The 22092-nt window shown below is 41.9% G+C and overlaps 1 protein-coding gene across 4 annotated transcripts in view; it reads left to right on the top strand.

The window, feature by feature from the left end:
• The window catches only part of ARHGAP26 (Rho GTPase activating protein 26), a 299816-nt gene that overhangs the window by 176895 nt on the left and 100829 nt on the right, over positions 1-22092 (top strand). For all 4 annotated transcript variants that reach the window (XM_063120676.1, XM_063120675.1, XM_063120677.1 and 1 more), the window contains 3 exons: positions 2783-2867; positions 6771-6829; positions 9786-9891. In XM_063120676.1, the coding sequence (XP_062976746.1) occupies positions 2783-2867; positions 6771-6829; positions 9786-9891 (250 nt within the window). The remainder of the gene's footprint in view (positions 1-2782; positions 2868-6770; positions 6830-9785; positions 9892-22092) is intronic.

Here is a 22092-nt window from a genome sequence, read left to right as displayed (position 1 = left end):
ACCTCATGAGCAGAATTTCCTTGCCTTCTAGCAGCAAATGTCAGTCTGGCACAAGTGCTCATCTGGCGAAAGGTTTCTGAAGTTGTGATCTTAAGGTCTACCGGGTCAAGCAGCTCAGCGGATAATTTGCTGCCGCACTGCTGGGCCAAAGTCCCATTATATAGCACTGTGTGAGAACTTCATTTTCTCCTTCAGAATCCAAACAAAATTAGCCGCTGGATGCAGTGATGTGTGTGTGTGTGTGTGTGTGTGTGTGTGTGTGTGTGTGTTTATGCAGACCTTTATTTTTATTTTCTTAGTAGGTCTAAGTCTAGCATGGTTTTTGCTCTGGGCAAGTATACAAATACACATGCCACTCTGCCAGTAATGACTCACCCACAAACTGTTTCGCATAACTTGACACAGTGCAGACATGCTACTTATTATTAGCAAAATGCCTGTCATTATGAGAGGCAGGGTGTGTACGGAGGGAGAGCTTGTATTTCGCACTCCCTGCAGCCAGGGATTCCCTGCCAGTGGAGGCTGGGCCACCAAGTCTGAAGAGTGGTGAGGCAAGCTTTGCTTGTACTGCAGTTTAGGCCTCAAGTGCAATCCTTTGCTTTTCTCCATCGGTGTGAATGGCAGCCATGGCCAAATGGAAGGAAAGGCCAACACAGTGCTTAAGGACTAAACTGTGCCTGAAGTGAGAGGCAGGTTTTGCCCACGTTCTACTTTGCCCCAGATTACAGCCAATTTGCCATAACTGGCCTCAGTGGTTATGGGACCATTGTGGACTGAGCCCCTTCATCTCCACGGCTCCGCCATGCATTCCACTTCTTAGGGTGTTGCTAAATTGATGGCTCCTAGAACTACCAATGAAACACAGTTGTGCTGCTATTCCGCCTTTTCCTTTTTAACTTGTGTGTGTGTGTGTAATAAGGGAAAAGTGATGAAAAAAACATGGGAGGTTTATAAGTGGAACATGACATAATTTGGTCCCCCATAAAATTCCATAAATAACGTAGGGGGATTGCGTAATAAAAGACTCATCTTGAAAAAGCCATCACCACTTTAGACTTATGTTAGAGCATTACAGAAACGGTGTGTGTGTGTGTGTGTGTGTGTGTGTGAGAGAGAGAGAGAGAGAGTTGCTAATTCATTTTGAATAGCTTAGTTTTTAAGCTAGAACCAGCCCTCGTTCCTAAACAGTAATTTCTTAAGCCAAAATTTACAAACACATCTGGGCTATCCAGCAGTTAGTTGATATATACCTTGTTGCTTGATAAATATTTTATTTAGACCACACTATTGTTTGAATGCATCATCTGCCTAAAACAGGTTCTAAACGAAACTTGAATCTTGCTCTGTCAATCCCCCCTTGCACAATTTCTATATCTGTGTACTGAATAGTTATTTTCATAGTATAAATTGCACCATTCCTATAACATAAAGCACTGTACCCATATTTCAATATACCATAAACACTGCATAATTTGAGCACCTGCTTGTTTGCGAATAACGTTGAGAAATAGGGTAGTGGGATTTTCACAGAAGTGGGTCTGTCTGGTTCTTTAGTTTGCAGCAGTTCTTGGTGTGGGTATGGCATTTATTTTGGCATTTGTTTTGAGTAGGCTGGGGCTTTGCAGTCTCGTTTCTCCTATCTGTAAATTGGAGATGAGCAATGTTTCAGCTACCCCTCCCAAATGTTCTTGAGTATTCATGTTATAGAATATTAATAAATTCCAACCACGCTATTTATTATCAGCATATTAATTTTCAATTGTCCCTAATTTGTGTGTGCAGTATTGTAGCATTGTTTTGCACAACTAGTATATTGCTTGCAAATTTGAGATGTCAGGCTTTATCATCCTCAAGCTGATGTCCACATTTTCTCCCTTCTTTGGTCTACCTGCTGAGCAAATCCTAGATGGAGGCACTTCTGCTTTCTTAGCAATGGCTTCTTGGGATTGTATCAACCTTTCAGGAAGGGATTTAGAATCATAGAATAGTAGAGTTGGAAGGGGCCTATAAGGCCATTGAGTCCAACCCCCACTCAGTACAGGAATCCACCCTAAAGCATACCTGACAGATGGTTGTCCAGCTGCCTCTAGTGTGGGAGAGCCCACAACCTCCCTAGGTAACTGGTTCCATTGTCATACTGCTCTAACAATTAGGAAGTTTTTTCTGATGTCCAGCCAGAATCTGGCTTCCTGTAACTGGAGCCCATTATTCCGTGTCCTGCACTGTGGGATAATCGAGATGAGATCCTGGCCCTCCTCTATGTGACAACCTTTCAAGTATTTAAAGAGTGCTATCATGTCTCCCCTCAATCTTCTCTTCTCAAGGCTAAATATGCCCAGTTCTTTCTGTCTGTCCTCATAGAGCTTCGTTTCCAGATCCCTGATCATCCTCGTTGCCCTCCTCTGAACCCCTCCAGCTTGTCTGCATCCTTCTTGAAGTGTGGTGCCTCAAGATGAGGCCTAACTAATGCCGAACTTCTCTTTCCCTTTGTCATTCTTTGACACTAGTCCAGGTAGATAAGGAAACAGATTTCTAAAAGAATCAGTCTTCTTCCCACAAAGGTTGTATACTGGAGGTCAACCAAACACAATTCTTTTTCACTTACCTGCAGCTGTACCACTTAGTGTTCCAGTGAAGTACAAACCTGTTGTGAAGTTGCAATAAAGTGAAGGTATGGATAGTGCAGAAAATCATGTTGAAACTATAGTGGATATTTTAGAGTTGAATGTGGGTTTCCGTCCCCCCCCCCTCCTTGTAGACTCATTTACTTCTCTCTCCTTAGATCCCAAAACTGCTGAAACAGAAGATGAAATCTGTGCAGAATGGGAAATTAAAACAATCACAAGTGCTCTGAAAACATACTTGAGGTGAGTGAGGAATTCTCCTTTGATCTCCGCCCCTCCATACATAACTTTTCTGCTGGTCTTGTTTGTTTTGTTCTAATGTTTCTTTTCCATAAGTAAAGCACTTTAAACGCCCTGCTCTGAGTTTGTTTTCCCTGCTCTGCCTTGCATGCTTGTGTCATGACGTTGGGTAGAGCAGAACTACATGGGGTTCCCAAATCTGTGTTTCCATAGTAATGCTCGAGTGCTGAACACAGAGATCTGCCTTAGAATGAGACAGACCTTTGGTCCATCAGGCTCAGTATTGTCTACGCCACTGGTCTTCATCCACTGGGTCACGACCCAAAAGTGGCTTGCGAGATCAATCCAGATGAGTCATAGCAAAGCCGTTGCTGCCACATTGTGAAATTGTGAAAGTGGATTCCACATTGCAGGTTGGGAATCTGAGGTGGGTCTCAGATCTTGGTCAGTTGAAGACCACTAGTCTAGGCTGATTAGCAATAGTTCTCCAGGGTTTCAGGCAGAAGTGTTTCCCAGCCCTTCCTGGATATACTGGGGATAGAACCTGGGACCTTCTGTTTGCTGCGTTTGTGAGTGGAAAAGGAAGCATGGAATAAAGACACAGACACCAGAACTTGGGGTAAACTAGGGCCTCTTTATTTAAACAAGGGAACTTCATCCCTCCTTGGATCTGCATGTGAAAGTGTGGGAAAATGTTAGATCCTTTCTTCAGGCACCTAGCCGGCCATTATTTATTTATTTATTTATTTTATTACATTTATATACCGCCCCACAGCCAAAGCTCTTTGGGCAGTTCACAAAAGTGGGTGAGCCACTCTCCAAAGCCAGGAGTCAGGTAAACCTGGCCCCTATCTTATGTGACACTTTGAAAGTGTGGGGAGACCGGCCTGTGTCATCCCGACTCAGTGCTGCACAGCTCCAAGTAGATGAGACAGGAGGATCTCCAAAAGAAAAAAATATTCTGCAACAAGAGCTGCACAGCCCCTGAGGAGCAGGACCTCTGGATATGATGTTTTTAAGGATGTTTTTAAGAATGTATATTATGTTTTTAATGGAGTATTATGTATTTTATTGTTTATTGTTGTTCCCTGCCTCGATAAAAATGGAGAGGTGGGCAAGAAATAAATTTATTATTATTATTAGCCAATCACCGAAAGGTGCCAGAGTGTTCACCATCCCTATTGTAATATTGTGCAAATTCCCACACACCCCACCACAGGAGGGTGCCAAGCCTCTGCTTTGGCACCCTACCCCCACCAGCCCAGGGTAAATCCCACAGACTCACATGCAGATCCTGCAGGAAAATATCATTGCCTGCATTGGACAGGTGAACCCGTCAGCCCTATAAGATTCCCTGGTAGAAAATTTTTGGATGGTGGATCACACATCCCTGCCGATTCTTGGAGACATACGGATTTACCTATTGACTTCTTGTCATTGTCCTGTTTAAGCTATGGGCATCCCTCACTGAGGGAGCAAGTTTGAACATGCAGTACAAATATCTGGCCATCCAGATCTCCTACAAGTCTGCCCTAGCCTGTAAAGTTGGGGACTTCTGCTCCAGGAACCCCCAGGTGGACACCACACCTGCGGTGGGGCAAAACCAACCAGACTGGACTGTTTATGGAGGAGACACCACCAGAACATGCCTCGCCTGCCACCGCCCTGGATGGAGGCCAGTGAACGAGGCCAGACTGAATGCCAAGAGTTGCTCACGTTGCTCTATGCCTGGCTGAGATGCCATGCCGTGCCTGCAGATTAGAACCCCATGGGCTGTGCTCTCCTAAATGACCTAAAGAAGCCTGACTAAAAGGGGTAAAATATATATCTGGGGGAAAGAACATTTCTTGGGGAGAAATGTAAGCATGAGAAGGTTTCAGCACTTATCCTCAGTTCTAACCTGCAAATCCCTTCTACCGTTCTAGCATTGGCATTGACTAGCAGACGTGTGTTTTGGTGCTCTCTGGTACAACAAGATCTTTTATGCTACCAACAATCTTGTACACCATAGACCTAATTTTTTAAAAGCTCACTGCAGTACGTCTCAGTATGTCTTTACATGATTTAAGCTTTAACTAACTGCCAGAGGCACTCTGCGTTTTCCAGCACACCATCCTGTAGCACGTTCTGATGTTTTACTGACAGAAAGCAACCCCCTCAACCCAGCCCTCTTATTTTTCATGGTTTCCCAGCAGACAAAGACCTTGCTTGACATTTCAGGATAGAGCTCTCTCATGGCTGTCTTTTAAAGTACATGAACAGTAGTGCTCTAAAATGTGGGTTTCCTTGCAACAAAGCAAGAATGGCTACTGTCATTCAGCGTAGCTCTAGTCCAGGAAATTCAGGGAGCTGTGGAGGGTGAAGTTATGCCAGAAGTACACTATTTCCTTTGGCACTTTCTCAAAACAATGAAATTCATTACTATTAATCATGCAGCAATAAAGATAATGCGAGGATTTATTTGGCAGTAGGTCATAAACCGCAAGCATGATGAGGGACACCCAATCCCAGCTTCAGCTTCTATCTGTTTTTCTTTTCCACTCCCTCCGTGTTTTGACAGGCCTGGTATGAACGATTCAGAGGAGCTCCGGAGAAGATCTTAATCTGAACAGAGATCATTTGTTAGGTTTTTTTGGTAGCAAACACTACTAGGTACAGATGTTGCTGAGGGGCTTGGAGGAAGCTTTTGAGACTCCTGAAAGTGGGATTCAGACTCCACCACGGTCCCAGTCAGGGTTATGCTGGCTTCTGGTTTGACTCTGGTGGCTCATCTTATTCTGAATCAGATTTCTCAGGGGGAGTTCATTCTGAGCCAACCCAAGGAGAACTGGGGTGAAGGCTACAATTGATAACCCTAATCATGCCTCAGGTGCTGCTTATTTTGAAAGTGAGTAAGAACCAGGCACTAAGTTAGATTTGATGGGAGTTATTAATCCTTCCATCCACCTAGTAAAATTGTAATATGAAATTGCGCCAAGAATGATCGTTCATACATTCCAGTCATTTCCCATCCATATTGATTCATTTATACACACAAGTATCTCTCAGTAATTCTGTGAGGTGGGTTACTCTAACTCACATGGGACAATTTCACATGTCATGCAGTAGTAAATTTATGTTTGCCATTCTATGTACCTGCAGCAGCGACCTTGTATAACATGCCATTTATGCACTTGGTTTTTACAGGTAAATGTAAAATGTGTTTATATTACCACAGAAAATATGTTGAGGAAGAAAAGACAGAATAGCTGCACAGTGCCTTCTAATTGGTAATGCTAGGAATCCTCCATCTGGAAGCACCCCAATATTCCCTTTATTCAGAAACTTTACAGTACTGTCTGAAAATTAAAAGGATTTCAGCCACAGGTATAGAAGATCACAAAAAACACATTACTTTTTTTCATTTTGTGGTATTTTCTCCAGAGAACTCAAACTGGTAGTAAAGAAATAATGTTTGACATTCACCTGAAATTTCATTTGTTGTTTAAGTTAGATATGATACTTACTGCTCTGTTCTTTAGTATTGGCTTATCCTATACTTGTTGCTGACCAATCAAAACTTCATCAGATTGGATGAAGATTATAAGACTTTATAGAGATGAATAATCATCTTTCTTTCACAGTTATTCTATTTCTCACCATTTCGAAGTATCTGCAGTGTATTAATACATTTAGTCTGCTAATGCTGAAATGTTGCTCAATTGCACGAAAGAAAGGAATCAAATCCTTCTTCCCCTTCCAACCCTTGCAATGTTTTCTTGTTGAATACAGCTAGCTAGCTAGAAATGTTCAGCTGTGCCCTATATGATTAAGAATGGATTTATAGTAATGGCCATGCTCCCAACTGCATATCATCCCTTCTGTCATGTATTTTATTGCTCTGATTTGTTTTACTTTGTATCCCAGAATGCTCCCTGGGCCACTCATGATGTATCAGTTTCAAAGAAGCTTCATCAAAGCAGCAAGTAAGTAATTTGTCACAATTGCCTGAAGGAATCAAAATCTTTTGCAAATGACGGAATGTAACCTTTTGCTTCTTAGTACTCATTGGCACATATTAGCTTTTTAAATAAATTCTGTCGATAGGAATGGCACTGTGATGCAAGGGAGCATGTTAAGTTGAGCCTGCAACAATAATAAAAAAAATATGATGGGACATTATGGAAACATTTGCTTACCAAAAGCATAGGTGTAGTTACTCTTCGGATTTTGGCAGCATTTATAATTCTTGTCATCAATTAGTGAAAATGTCTCCATTAATTTCATTGTGGTATATGACTTGAGAAATCACTCAAACACACTTGAGATCATGCTATTTTATCATTCAGGTTTGAAACCAATTATTTAATTTTGTCTCACACTTTCATTCATCTAAAACCAGCTTGTGCCTTGATTTGATATAAGTGCTGTTGCATACAAATGATGGTAAGAATTATGAAGAACAACGTAGTAACTTCCAGGCTTATAGCTGCTGCTTCTCTTATGGCAGAATGACATAGGTGTACTGGGAAGGGGTGTATCTGCATGCATGTGTGTTTATGAGAGAGGGAGAGGGAGAGGGAGAGAGAGAGCATGTATAACCATACAGGATGAGAATTTATTTATTTATTTATTTATTTATTACATTTCTATACTGCCCAATAGCCGGAGCTCTCTGGGCAGTTCACAAAAATTAAAAACATTCAAAGTATAAAACAACAGTATAAAACTATACTATAAAATACAATATAAAAGCTCAACCAGATAAAAACAGCAGCAATGCAAAATTACAAATTTAAAACACCAAGTTAAAATTTATTTATAGACTGTTGAAATGCTGGGAGAATAAAAAGGTCTTCACCTGGCGTCTAAAAGCATATAATGTAGGTGCCAAGCGAATGTTGGCACCTACATTATATGCATGTAGGAATGTTGTACTCCTCACACCCTTGAATTTTCTGAAATTGGTACTGTATGATTGATTTCAGTAAGCTGAGTTTAGTAAGTTTTTACATATATTGCAAACATAAAAACATAGGAAGAGCTGTTCTGGATCAGACCAAAGGCCTATCTAGTCCAGCATTCAGTTCTCAGAGTGGCCAACCCACAGGTGGAGATTAATTCAAATGGCTCCTTCCTGCTTGTGTTCTCCAGCAACTGATATTTTATTTTGTGTTTTATTCTGTGTTTGTATATAATGGCAATTTGCTAAGACACAATAAAGAACTTCTGTCTGTCTGAATTATTCAAAGGTACATTGCCTGTGATACTGGAGGTAATATATAGCTAACATGACTTGTAGCCATTAATAGTCTTCTACTCTGTGAATTTGTCTAATCCCCTTTTAAAGTGATACAAATCCAGTCATGGTATTGGGTGATATTTATATTGCATTTTCATTATGCTAATCATGTAGTTTATTTATTGGCAGCATAGGGTAGGATATGGACAGATTCTGTTATGTTACTGGGAGTGTTTGAATGATCGCAGTGAGGGAAACAACCACCATGGATGCTCCTCCTATGCAAGCACCGTTTGCATCATTCCCAGGAATGCCGCATGGGTTGCTGTGTCGTTCGAACCTGCCGGGCAGTGCAGCAGGAGGCGTCATATCCACCCTACAATGTGCAGTACAGGGAATGACCTCTCACCCGCCCACTGTGCACTGGGTTTGGACAACCCACCAACCTACACTGCAGTGTGGAGAATAATGCAACAGCAGTCGCATGCATGGGAGTGGGGGGAGAAGCCAGGATGGTTGCTTCTTTTGCTATGATCGTCCCAGCTCTTTCATCATTTTCTCCAGTCATAAATGGTTTTGCTTTTAGAGCTGTCGGGCATCACAAGCATTCAAGTAAGGACGCTCATAAAGTGAATACCCCTGTCTGAATGTTTACAAACAGGATCAATGTGAGCAGGGTAAAAAAAAAGACCCTGCTCACTTCAATCCTTTGAGAGACCTGTACCATTATCTCCCCATTTCCTCTGCCGCAAGGCCCCAGTTACTTTCCTTGGGCAGGGGAAGGGGTGGGTGGGCTCCTCAGAGGCCAGCGGAACGTCTTTCCCTATTGGGAATGGGCATCACTCCTGATGGAAATGACTCAAATAGCTGTCTCTGCTGCTGCTACTTTTCCTTGACCCCAAGGTAAATTGTGGGGAAGTGATGGCAAGTGCTTTGAGCTTTTTGCAGACACATGAGTCAGGCACTTGCAAAAGTTCACTATCATCCTGTCTCTTCACAACTTATTATTATTGTAAGATTTAACAAAGGCGCAAAAACAGGAGAGCATCCAAAATAGACCCACGAATGGAAGACAAACATCTCAAGATGCTGAAAAAGAGGTTTGATTTGTTAAAAAACCCCAACGCGTTTCGGCCTATTTCTATTCTAAGGCCCCCTTCAGGGGGTTATTAAAAAAGCTTGCAGCAATTCCTGTAATAATGTCTCCTACTAAAATTCACTGGTGACTTAGTAGGAGACATTATTGCAGGGATTTCTGCAGATGTTTTTTATAACTCCCTGAAGAAGGCGTTAAAATAAAAATAGGTTGAAACGTATTAGGTGGTGTTTTGTTTTGTTTTTAAAAATAAAATCTCTGTTTCAGCATCTTGAGAGGTTTCTATTCTAAGATTTAGACATGAGTCTCTGAGTTTGTATTGTTTGTGAATGAACACAGTATTTTCCTGGCCTTCCAGAATTGTTACCACCTTGGGTAGAGTCAATAGTTTTTCCAAGGTTGCATTGAAAAATATGCTGATTGGATTTGTTGGTTTTATAACAAACCTCAACACTGTGATTTATACATTCTTGTGTGTTTTATTTTTTTTGTTCATCTTATATTAATGACGTTAGAAGAAATCCAGGGATTTAGGTTTGTGCTGTGCAGTCAGTGACTGTGCATAAGCCAAATTTGCCCTGAAAAATACCTTGTCTTGTTGCAGAACTGGAGAATCAAGAATCAAGAATCGCAGAAATACATAGCTTAGTACACAGACTCCCTGAGAAAAACAGACAGATGCTGCATTTGCTCATGAATCACTTGGCAAAGTAAGTGTACTGGCTTTAATACATTCTTGGCTTTTTGTTTACTATCTTCAAAGCGGAAAAATGGAGTAACCATCTGAGAGTATTGGACATCTCTCCTGTCCCCTGCATCAAACTATGCTCTGGAACAAGGTTTCCTACATCAAAGGCAGGCATGACAAGCTGGTGGCTGTATCAGAATTTTAATCATGCGTTGAGTGCATGTGCACCATAACAACGAAGCCCTTACTGGTGGTACATGGCATGATTTTATTAGATCACCTAGCCATCTATGAAAGATAGACTTCTAGTTTCCAGGCCATTCTCCGGTGCAGCTCAAGGATGTTGCAAAGGTGTTTGGACAGGTTTGTGCAACCACCTCTATATGGGATCCTTGCCCCTCTTGGCTAATAAAAGCTAGCAGGGATGGAACAACTGGCTGGGCCAGGGAAGTGATTAATGCCTCTTTGTGAGATGGAGTGGTCTCAGGCTGCCTGAAAGAGGCGGTAGTGAGGCCACTCCTGAAGAAATCTTCCCTGGACCCTGAAAATTTTAATAACTATAGGCCAGTAGCAAATGTTCCATTCCTGGGCAAGGTCCTTGAGTGGGTGGTTGCAAGCCAGCTCCAGGCACTCTTGGATGAAACTGATTATCTGGATCCATTTCAGTCGGGTTTCAAGCCTGGTTTTGGTTCAGAAATAACCCTTGGTCGCCCTGTATGAAGACTTATGTCAGGAGAAAGACAGGGTGTGTGTGACTCTGTTGACTCTCCTTGATCTTTCAGTGGCTTTCGATACCATCGACAATGGTATCCTTCTGGAACGAATGGCTGAGCTGGGAGTGGGAGGCACTGCATTGCAGTGGTTCCGCTCCTACTTGGTGGTCAGCTCCAGAAGATGGTGCTTGGGGAACATTGCTCGGCTCAGTGGAATCTGCAGTATGGGGTTCCGCAGGGGTCAGTCTTGTCCCGCATGCTGTTTAATATTTACAAGAAACCATTGGGGGCTGTCACCCGGAGTTTTGGAGTGCATTGTCATCAGTATGCTGATGACACGCAGCTCTACTTCTCCTTCTCATCTTCATCAGGTGAGGCTGTGGATGTGCTGAACCAGTGCTTGGCTGCAACAATGGACTGGATAAGAGCTAATAAACTGAATCTCAATCCAGACAAGACTGAGATGCTGTTAGTGGGTGGTTCTGCTGACCGGATGGAGGGTGTTCAACCTTTTCTGGATGGGCTTGCAGTCCCCCTGAAGAAGCAGGTTCATAGCTTCAGGGTTCTCCTAGAACCATCTCTGACACTTGAGGCCCAGGTGGCCTCGGTGGCATGGAGTGCCTTTTACCAGCTTCGGTTGGTGGTCCAGCTATGCCCCTATCTGGACAGGGATAACCTGGCTTCAGTTGTCTATGCTCTGGTAACCTCCAAATTAGATTACTGCAATGCACTCTATGTGGGGCTGCCTTTGAAGAGGTTCAGAAGCTGCAGCTTGTGCAAAATGCGGCGGCCAGATTGACAGCTGGTGCAGGGAGGTCTGAGCATATAACACCGATTCTGGCCCGCTTGCATTGGTTGCCTATACATTTCCGAGCCCAATTCAAGGTGCTGGTTTTAACCTATAAAGTCTTGGGACCACAATACCTGATGGAACGCCTTTCCCGACATGAATATACCCGAACACTACGTTCAACATCTAAGGTCCTCCTCTGGGTGCCTACTCTGAGGGAGGCTCGGAGGGTGGCAACAAGAGAGAAGGCCTTCTCTTTGGTGTCCCCCCAACTGTGGTACAATCTCCCTGATGAGGCCTGCCTGGCGCCGACATTGTCATCTTTTTAGCGCCAGGTCAAGACTTTTCTCTTCTCCCAGGCATGTAGCAATATGTAATGAGCCTGGGTCTGTTTTTTTGGCTCATCGTTTGTAAAGTTGTTATAGTGGTTTTAAATGTATGTGCATTTTGCATGTTTTTGTGGTTTTTTATTTTTGTATATTGTTTTTAAGTGCTTTTACCTTATGTGAACCGCCCAGAGAGCTTCAGGTATGGGGCGGTATACAAATGCAATAAATAAATAAATAAATCTCTGGAGAATAAATAGCCTCTCTCAGTACCAAAGTTGGGTATCCCTAAACTGAAGAACCCCTAACTGAATCACACCCAGCCTTTTCACATTCTCCACATGGAATATTTATGGTACTGGGCAGTTTTTTGTGTGACCAGAACACATGAGGTTAAGGATCTGTTCCTTGGTTGGGAACAGGTTACTCCTGTAAAAAAGTTAAGATTCTGGAGATTGAGGAACAAGGTGAAATGGTGAGAGAAAATAGACATGAGATTATACACTGCCATGCAGTGTGGAAAACCCAATATATAGCTCTTATGCCCCAGTTGCAATGCAGTGGCAAAGGATAACACATCTATGTGATACTTATTTGATATTTCTGGGGAAATAAATGACAGGACTCCTGGTATGTCACATCATTAGAAAAAAAGACAGTTGTGGTGGTCATACAGAGCTTCCTTTTTCTCATTCTTTCAAAGGGCCAAACTAGACATAATACTGTAGATAAGTGCGGATGCTCCAATTTGGATCAGGAGTGTGGTAGCTAAACCTTTCTTCCTGTGTTGATTCCCTGATGCAAATAGCTATGGAAGAGAAAATGTACAGTCACCCACATTGACCTGGTTTGCATGTAACAACAACCCACAGTACAGGTTGAGTATGGGTTGTTGTTGAATTGAGGATCATGGCTTGCTGTTACTTGCGAACTCTGCCCTATTACTTAACTATGGATTGTTAACCACAAACAACCCGAAGTTCACAAACCATGGGTTCTCTTCCTCGATTGTTCATGATTAACAACCCATATTTAAACCATAGTGCATGGTTTGGACATAACAACAACCCATAATACAACAAGAACAGCCCATACTCAGCCCATATTCTGAGTTGTCATTATGTGTGAACCAGGCCATTGTGTCTTTGTTTTCCCTTTTGCATCTAATAACATCTTTGGGAGTTGATCTGCATTGGGGAATCTGTGAGGGAATGTGTTTAATCCTCCTTGCTCCATCTGTGCCATAGCCCTGATCCAAAGTGTCCCTCCATATGGCTAGTTTAACCCATCCACTCCACACAACCCGAGATGTCAGAGATGCATTCATGTATCTTTGAGATCAGGTCTAGTTTAGTCGACTGATGCACATTCCCCTCCCCTCAAAAGTAATCTAGGCATGTTGTAAAGCCCATTTTTGTTAAATGGGGAATCCTGACTAAAATGTTTGAAAATACATGGGCAATTTCATGACATTACTTAATTTAACACAGCGTTTTAAAGGCACAGCATTTTCAGTTCAATTGGAGATTATGCATCTGTTATGAATAAAATTAATTTCAATGGTGATAGCAGGTGTTGTGGGAGTGTCAACACCAATGGGCTCAAGGGGTTCTAGTTTATGTAGCATTTTCTGTTACAAGAGCTCCCATTGCATATGGCTGCTCCAAACCCCCTGGTTTTCAACTGTTCATTTTAATCATTTATTTTCATACTCCTGAAAATTTGTCTGTGCCATTGGGATGGTAGACATGTGGGATAGAGTGGCAAAACAGATCTACATGACTCATGGAAATTACTTCCCCTCCTATAACTGCCAAAACACTCCTTTGCTTAGCATTTGAAGGGGAAAACATCTGGAATGACTAAGCAGCTTTATGTGTCGGTTATAGAAGTTAGTAGGCTGTGACTGGCCGCCCTCCTCTCCATATCAGAGGGCCTGTGTATACCAGAATAACAGAGAGGGCTTTGGAAAATGCTGGAATGGGTTAGGCTATAAATACCTCTCTGGAATAGCACACAGATAGCAATATAAAAGTGGAGAAAACAAACAAACTTTGAAATGTGCTTTAAAAAGACAGAGCCCAGATACTCTGTTTCGACTTACTTTTGCATGTCTTTCATTCAGTTGAGAGCATGCATTTAAAACCAGAGAGCTGGTTGAGAATGTAGTGAAAAGATGTGCAAGCTTGGGCTAAAAGAATATGGAATTCCAGATCATTCTAGCAGCCAAGTTCTTCGTCCCCCCGAAGTGCTGCGATGATAAATTCATTTGAAAAAGAAAGTTCAAAACCAATTGTGTTTTTGTTACATATGAGGAAGGGTGAGTGTGGATGACAGCTTCAAGATTTATGTTCTTCCAGCAAGGCATCATTAATAAGCACTTTAAGGGGAAACATGAAATCTTGTTTTGAAAAAGATGTGAACTTACAGACAATGGTGCAGTGAGGGCTGGGCCTTGGGGATAACGTCTAGAGTCCCACAGCCCAGCCCATCTCCACCCCAAAATGATCACCAGAAACAGGTGATAAGAGCAGTAGCAATCAGGCCTGGTGTCAGCACAGGCTGGCTTAGGGATTCTGGGGCCCATAGGGATCCTTTCTTCTTTCTTTTCTTTCTTTTTATTTTCTAATCAGAAGAACATAAGAAGAGCCCTGCTGGATCAGACCAAGGGTCCATCTAGTCCAGCACTCTGTTCACACAGTGGCCAACCAGCTGTCGACCAGGGACCCACAAGCAGGACACAGTGCAACAGCACCCTCCCACCCGTGTTTACCAGCAACTGGTGTATATAGGCTTACTGCCCCTGATACTGGAGGCAGCCAGCTGGGCATGTGCATGCTTACAGATGCCCATTTTATTATTTTTACTTAGGTTCTTTTTCAACACCAAAATGGTGCTTATTCCCAACTAGATGACTTTAACATGCCCAGGAACAGTTGTAGCTGACCAAAGCTAGTAAAAGGCATTCTGTGCCATGGAGACCACCTTGAGCCTTAAGTGATGATGATGGATCCAGGAGCAAACTTCATAGCAGCTCTTTTAGAGAGAGTGCACCCCCCCTGCGGAACAGGACATGGCAACCACCCACTCATAGTGCCTCCATCTTACCAGGATTCATCTTATGTTTTTTGGCCCTTAACCAGCCCATTACCGACTCCACGTGCTAGAATATTTATTTATTTATTTAAAATGTTTGTATCCCACCCTGTATCACTAGGATCTCAGGGTGGAATACAGATAAAATGTATACAGTATAAAACAGTAAATATACACAGCTAAAAACAAATTAAACCATTAATCAAGTTAAAACCAGTATATAATTTAAAAGCAGTAAAAGCAATTAAAACAATTAAAACTATGTGCGAGCCTGGTGAATTTAACCATTAAAGGCCTTGTTAAAAAGCCATGTTTTTACTTGGCGCCAGAATAAAGTCAGTCGGGCACCAGTCGGGCACCAGTCGGGCCTCCAAGGGGAGGGCATTCCACAGTCAGGGTGCCTCAGCAGAGAAAGCCCTCTCCCATAGCATAGAATAGCATTTGCACAGCCACATCTGAATCTAATGACACCAAGAGATAGCACTTGTGGCATTAGTATGCTGATGATACTCTCAATCCAAACCCCCTGGTGACATCACCTATTGGCTTCATAACTGCATGGGTAATAAGATGGAACCCTGCAGGACTTTTAGTCCATCAATATATAACGTATTGCGAAGTGCTTATTATTTACAGAATTTGACTCATCCAGAATATCGGGTGGCTTTCTCATTAAATAGGCTTAATCTGATGCAGTCTTGACTGCTGGAAGGTCAATATGGACAATGAAGGAATACCCTTTGCTTTAAGACTTTGACCTTGGAATTCTGAAGATATTGAACCGTTGGTACATATGGTATTTCGTTATAGTTTTTATTGGGGGGTAGAGCGAAATTGGTTCTTGTGATCATGCTGTCCTACTTTGGTCACTGCATAGCAGGGGATAGGGATGTGTGAGGAATCTGTATAGGGCATGTGTGAAGTATGCCAAGGTTTCATCAGCTCGGTTCCCCAAACTTTGGCTCATTTCCCCACGAGCTGGCCCGACTCAGTCTGCATCAGGTTGGGTCAATTCATGGATTTTCCATCCACCCCACAAAAAGCAGTGTCTACAAATTGCGAGTGCAATTTGCAAACATTTCTATTTACACAAATAAAAACAAATGAAAAAAATTCCTGGATTCTCTACCTGTTGTTCCTGTTTTAGACCCTGTATAAAAGAATACATTGTACAGAGAGAATGAGGTTAATCACAGTCTAAGCATTTCAGCGAATACAATGGCATGTTAAAAATCACAAATATGTTGGCTCTTGCTCATTTTTTATTTATTTTTTACCATTTTTAAAACTGTAATCCTCTCTCTCAGTTTTTAAACTGGCTGCACCTTGAAGCTGCTCTTCAAAGATAAAGGTAGCCTTTCCATGCCTGTTAACAGCTTACAGTGTGGATAAATGTTCAACTCCCCTACCCTGATGGGTGAGTGCAGCAATTTCACATTGTTTATTGAAGGCCAGAACTCTTTGTTTTCTCCCAATTGAACAGAAGTGGTCCTGCTCTGCAAAGTAGGTCACTGTGGTGTTGGATTGATGCCAAGAGTTGAGCCTTGGGTACTTGAAGGAGGAACTCTGGAATGTCTCATGACCAGCATGTGTGAGGGTAGCGTTGACTGGAATGAATAAAATTTGTCTTCTTTTGTTAGATCTTTTAAACAAAAACAAAAAAAAGCCTCTCTGGCATGAAATGGGGTCATAAAATTGATTGCAATTATCTCTTTAGAAAGAATTAGAGATGATGTGATCAAACAAAATAAATGAGCCTGGATAAAAATACAAAGTCTTAAAAACCTGTTTACATAATTACTGCTAGGTATCTTTTATTTATGTTCCTCATTACACAAACATTTATTTCTTATTGGAGTATCATGGGATTTTCCAGCAAAGTTAGAAGTGGCAATGTTAACACATTGCAGCCTATGAAACCCGTGCCCTTTTCCCTTGTCTGAGTAAAGCTGTTAAATAGATGGCCATACCCCACTTGCCTATTGTATCTTGGCTAATTGTTTGTGAAACTGTGGCAGAGAGGAAGGAAAGCTATCTGCAGTCCTAAAGTAATACTTGTTGTGTTCTAGAAAAGAAGTGTTTTGTCATATAAAACATATAATGCCGTATAATAGGGGAAATATTGTTTAAGACTATATTTTCAAGTGAATGTACTGACTGATATTCTCAAAAGCTTCACAACGTGTAAAGATGTTTATTTTCATGCTATTAGATTGGACTTTGCCTCACTCAGTTCACTTGTTAAAATTTGTAAATATAATATTACAGATCCTTTGAATTTCTGAATGCCGCACCTGAATACAGTAATTTTCACTGCAGATTTCATAGTAATGTATTTGTAAGCAGGGATGAAAGAGAAAGAGAGAGAAATAATAAACACAGCAATATAACACCCCTCCTTGATCGCCATTGGTGATGATCTCCACCAGGAGCAAAACAGGGGAGTTGTAGGTTCTGCTGGACCTCTTTATTATTTATTTATTTATTGCATTTATACCCCACCTTTTTTTCCTCCAAGGAACCCAGGGCAGCATACATAATCCTCCTACTTTCCAGTTTATCTTCACAACAACAACCCTGTGAGGTAGATTGGGCTGAGAGTATGTGACTGGCCCAAAGTCACCCAGTGGGTTTCTGTGGCCGAGCGGGGACTGAAACCTGGATCCCAACTCCCAGTCCATCACTCTAGCCATAAAACCACACTGGTTCTCTTAAGAGCATATGATACCATTGAGCATGGTATCCTTCTGAGATGCCTGGCCAGTATGGGGCTGGGAGGTACTGTGCTGCAGTGGTTTCAGTCCTGAATGATTCGGCAATCCCGAAAGGTGGTGCTAGGGAATTATGGCTTGGCTCCTTTGCCATGCTGGTTTGGGTTTTGTGCGGGCACTGAGGCAGGGTGGTAACATGAGATGGGTGTTGTTTTGTTTTTTCAGTAGCAAAATCCTTGTGGAACTCTCTCCCGAAGGCAGTTTGACTGGTCCCATCTCTGATGGGTTTTAGGCAGCAGCCAAGACATTTTTATTCCATCAGGCTATTAATGGCTTTGGTTTGTTCATCCCTTTTTTAATGTTCTTTCTAAGTAATATTTTTCTTTTAAAAATATTTTTATTTCTTTTCATCTTTATTGTGTTAAGATTCCTATTTATGGGTGTAAATCATCTTGGGGTTCTTTGGAGGGCCAAAAAGGTGTGTGTGTGTGTGTGTGTGTGTGTGTGTGTGTGTGTGTGTGTAGAGAGAGAGAGAGAGAGTTTTGACTATTGGGCAGTATAAAAATGTAATAAATAAATAAATATATTTAATAGATGGGCAGCAGCAGAATTTTCAAAGAAATTGACTGTAGTGGTGTGACAAAATGACTCTCTTCAGTTTCTGGTTCGTATTTGGCTTTTCTGAAATGGTGACTGCAATAATGTTTTAGTTATTTTTAAATAAACAATTTGTACAGCTGTTGCTCATTGCTGGTGTCCACAATGCTTTGAGCTGCCATAATCTCAGATTGCTTCTTCTCTCTTTACCTGGTGAATTATTGTTTAATAGCAGGATATTATTATCCAAAGTATTATTTTCTTGTCCTTGTAAAGCCAAAATAATTTAATGTTGAATATCATAAGCATATATAGAATACATACACCCACACACAACGTACGTCAGTAGCATTCATTCTCTTTAAATAACAGATTTGTGACATATTCAGTACAACATGCTCTGTTTACAAGTGCAATGTTACCTTCCAGATTACTGAGGTAAGGTGGGAGCCATCTTAATGGTGATCCCTCATCTTTGGAAACCCTCCTCCCTTGGCAAGAGGCTCACACGGCACTGACTGTGTTATCTTTTTGGCATTTTGTTTTCTCAGTCCTTTTTGGAGCAAACTAGACATGACGTTCATCACATGGTTAGTCCTAGCATGCATGCTTACAATAAAAATAAAAATCCATAGCTAGTGCTGAGCACCTCTCTGCTGAAATTTAGATTGTGAGCTTCTCCAGGAAGGGGGTCTGCCCTGTTTTGCTTGTGATATTCACTACATGAACCTGGATTGGGAACTTTACAAGAATCTAGATTGGGACCCTGGCATGAGGGCTAGGAGAATTTTTACCTTTTGCATGATACTTTGGTCCCAGGTTGGTGCGGGAGCCCCACACCTCCTATTTGGATGGAGGGTGGGGAGGAAGAAACTCCAATTGGACTAATGGGAGGTGTGTGTGTCCCCCTCATAGAAATAGGAGTTGCAGGCCCCTGCCTGAGGACCTTGCTGGGGAGGAAGTCGGTTAAAGACTATTCATTTTTTTAAAATAGTCTGCGTGACAAACAACATAACTAGTTTGGCCTTTAGATGATATTGATAAAATCTTCAAAACCTCCAAATATTGTTTTAAGGGTTTTGACATCTGCTGCTGTTTCCTTTAATATTTTAATATGTTGATTTGTTTTAAATTGACAGTTTTAATCGTTAGCCTATCCATAAGCCCTTTTTTTAGTGTTGGAGTAGTGTGTGTGTAAATAAAATAATTTTTTTATAAAACAATTTTTACCATTTATTTTTATCAACTCAGTATGTTTTAACATTGTCTCCTGCTGTGTCCAAATTTGGCTTGCAGGCTCCTTGAGGAAAGAACCATTCTCTCATTTATTCATGGTACATGAATGAGTGGTGCTTTCTAAATAAATGCATGTGTTTTGTTGTTGCTTTTTTTAAAAAAAAGGCTTAGTGGTAATCTTTTGTGCAGGTTGTTTTCGTCTTGTTCAGAATTGCTCCTACTGTTTGTATAAAACAATAGCTAGCGTTTTACAGCCAAGATTGAAAGTTACACAACCTTTAACACCACTGGGTCTTAGAATTTACTTCTGTTTTCTGTTGTCATTTTTTGGCTTGGTTTGGAGAGCAAGCTTGTTTCTTCCCCCATCCCGTTGGCAACAAACAACACTCCTTGACAGAAGCAGACTAGCTTCCTATCTGGTGTTTCCTTTGGATTTGCAGCCAAGAAAAAAAATAAAGAGAGACTTTCTGTAGCTTAACCAGAGACACACCTGTTTTGGGACAGTACAGATGTCCCTAACTAGTTTGGTGGCCCCTTTTCTTTATTTTGGGAAGCACGGAAACCAGACTTTTCATGGGTGGGTTATCACCATGACTGGTTGGGAGTAGCTTACAATCTTCCAAACTTATGCACAAGAAACAATTGCCTCAGTTTTCACCTCCAATTCCTGCAATCCCCATGACTTAAAAAAGTTAGCTCTACCCTCTGAATTGATGCTCCTTGACAAGGCAATATTGCTTTCACCCTTGTGGAGGATGTTTATGCTGCTGTTTGGCTGGTCTGCGTATCCAGGAAACTGTATGAATCCAATACCATCTGGAAATTTCCACTGAATTCTACAGTCTTTGAAAGGCTACACACTTATTATCAGGGCTTTGTTGCATAAACATTGCCTCCCCATCTCTGCAAAGGCAAATTGGGTGCTCTGACCTTGCACGAGGAAAACGTGCACTTCTGGTCTGAACCTAATTTTCTCAAGGGACAATATTTCCAATCAGGTGAGTGCTGGAAGGCCCGCAAACTTATTGTGCTTGTTAGCTTGCTGCTGAACAAGCCAAGCCACAAGTAAAGTTGTGCCTTGTTAACTCCCGCCTCCCCACAGTGTCAGCAGCAACAACCGCATTGCAGAGTCCTCTCCTCTGTTTGTACCTCAGCTGCCAACTCAGGATTTTTTAGTTGCCCGTGATAAGGGAAATGTAAGAAATAAATATATTGATTCACGTTGAGGCATAAAGGTACCTGGAGTTTAGCATGTGTACCTATGTAAGTGCATAGAGGTCCCCCATGGGGGGGGGCTTTTGTAGCCCAGTCGAGAGACCCTCTGCCCTCACATGTAGGTTTCCTTCTTCCACTGAGCATGTGGTTGCTGCTGGTGGGAGATGGGTGGTTGCCAGGGATTGCTGCTATCCATCACTCACACAGTGGGCCAGTTTGCATGAACACAGCTAGTGGCTTATTTCCCCAGCTGCATGTGCCAGTCGTATGCCAGGGAGATAAGTAAAATTACCCTGGGCAACATGGCTTGTTGTTTCATTTGAATCTGTTCAAAGTGGCTTGTTGCTGTGGGTAACAAGCCCCCACAACCCTACAACGGGCCCTGAGTTCTGGGTGGCTTATTACCCACAGGAGCAAGCTGTGCTGCTGAAGGTAAGTTTGCTAATCCCCCTGGAACATGACTGTGCAGTGGGGGAAATTAGTCACCGTGGCTTATTTCCCCTTTGTGGTCATGCGAACCACACAGGAATCTGCATCCCCTCACAGATTTCATGAAAGACTTGGCTAAATGGTGGCTGGGGGAGGGGCCGGCATTGGTCTGCTTTAAAGTCATTGTTAAATGGTGGTTGAAAGAGTTTCAAAGGCACTGTGTGAATGATGTCATGAGAATAAAAGGTATCCATGAAAAAGGATAAAAGGAGAGTCCTGGGTAGTCAACATGCAGATGTATCTTAAGAGCCAAAAATATAGCCTTTTGCTCTGAAGAGGCAAAAATATAGTAGGAAGCAAGAAAGGGTTTTTTTTTTTAAAAAAAGAAAACATTAAGCATTACTTGAACTAAACAGGATGACCAGAAAGCCAGTTAATAATGTAATAATGGTGTGTAAGTGGAAGTTTTACCTCAAGTTTAATCATTCCTTTATTTCTGGTTTGGTGCTTGAGACATGACATTTTTATAGAGTGTTTTTCTCAGTTGCCTCAGGATCCTGTGGGTTTTGGTTTGCTTCTAAGTTAAATTAGGGCAGTGGTTGAAAGAGCACAGTGTCAATTACCCAAAATGTTTCTATAAACTAGCTTGCCTAGTTTGATTGTGAAACTAAAACTATCTTCAGCTACTGTTTGAAGATCAGGCATTTCAAAACCTCTGATCTTATTGCCGTGTTTCTCTAAGCTGCCAGTGTTTTCTTAGGGGCAAAAGCAGATATTACGTCAAAGACATATCTGGCAAGACTATCATTTTTACTCTAGTGTAAGTGCAGGGGCCTTGATACGGATTGCGACCATAACATTGGGGATGCTTTAACGATCCCCCTAATGTGAGCCTGATCTGGATTGTGAGGGGCTGCACCTGCAATTTATAGCACAAAATAGTGATTCATTCACTTAATAGTAGGGGTGGATAGGTTAAAGAGCCCTTCACACTAGGGTCCCATCTGTACGCCGCCCTGAGATCTTATTGATATAGGGCAGGATATAAATGTTTTAAATAAATAATAAATAAATAATCCAGATTGGGGGGCATGCACTCTTATTAAAACC

Source organism: Elgaria multicarinata, chromosome 3 (genome assembly GCF_023053635.1).
Source record: "Elgaria multicarinata webbii isolate HBS135686 ecotype San Diego chromosome 3, rElgMul1.1.pri, whole genome shotgun sequence".
Taxonomy (NCBI): domain Eukaryota; kingdom Metazoa; phylum Chordata; class Lepidosauria; order Squamata; family Anguidae; genus Elgaria; species Elgaria multicarinata.
The sequence above is the reverse complement of the archived record's forward strand: the minus strand, read 5'-3'. Positions and strand labels throughout refer to the sequence as shown.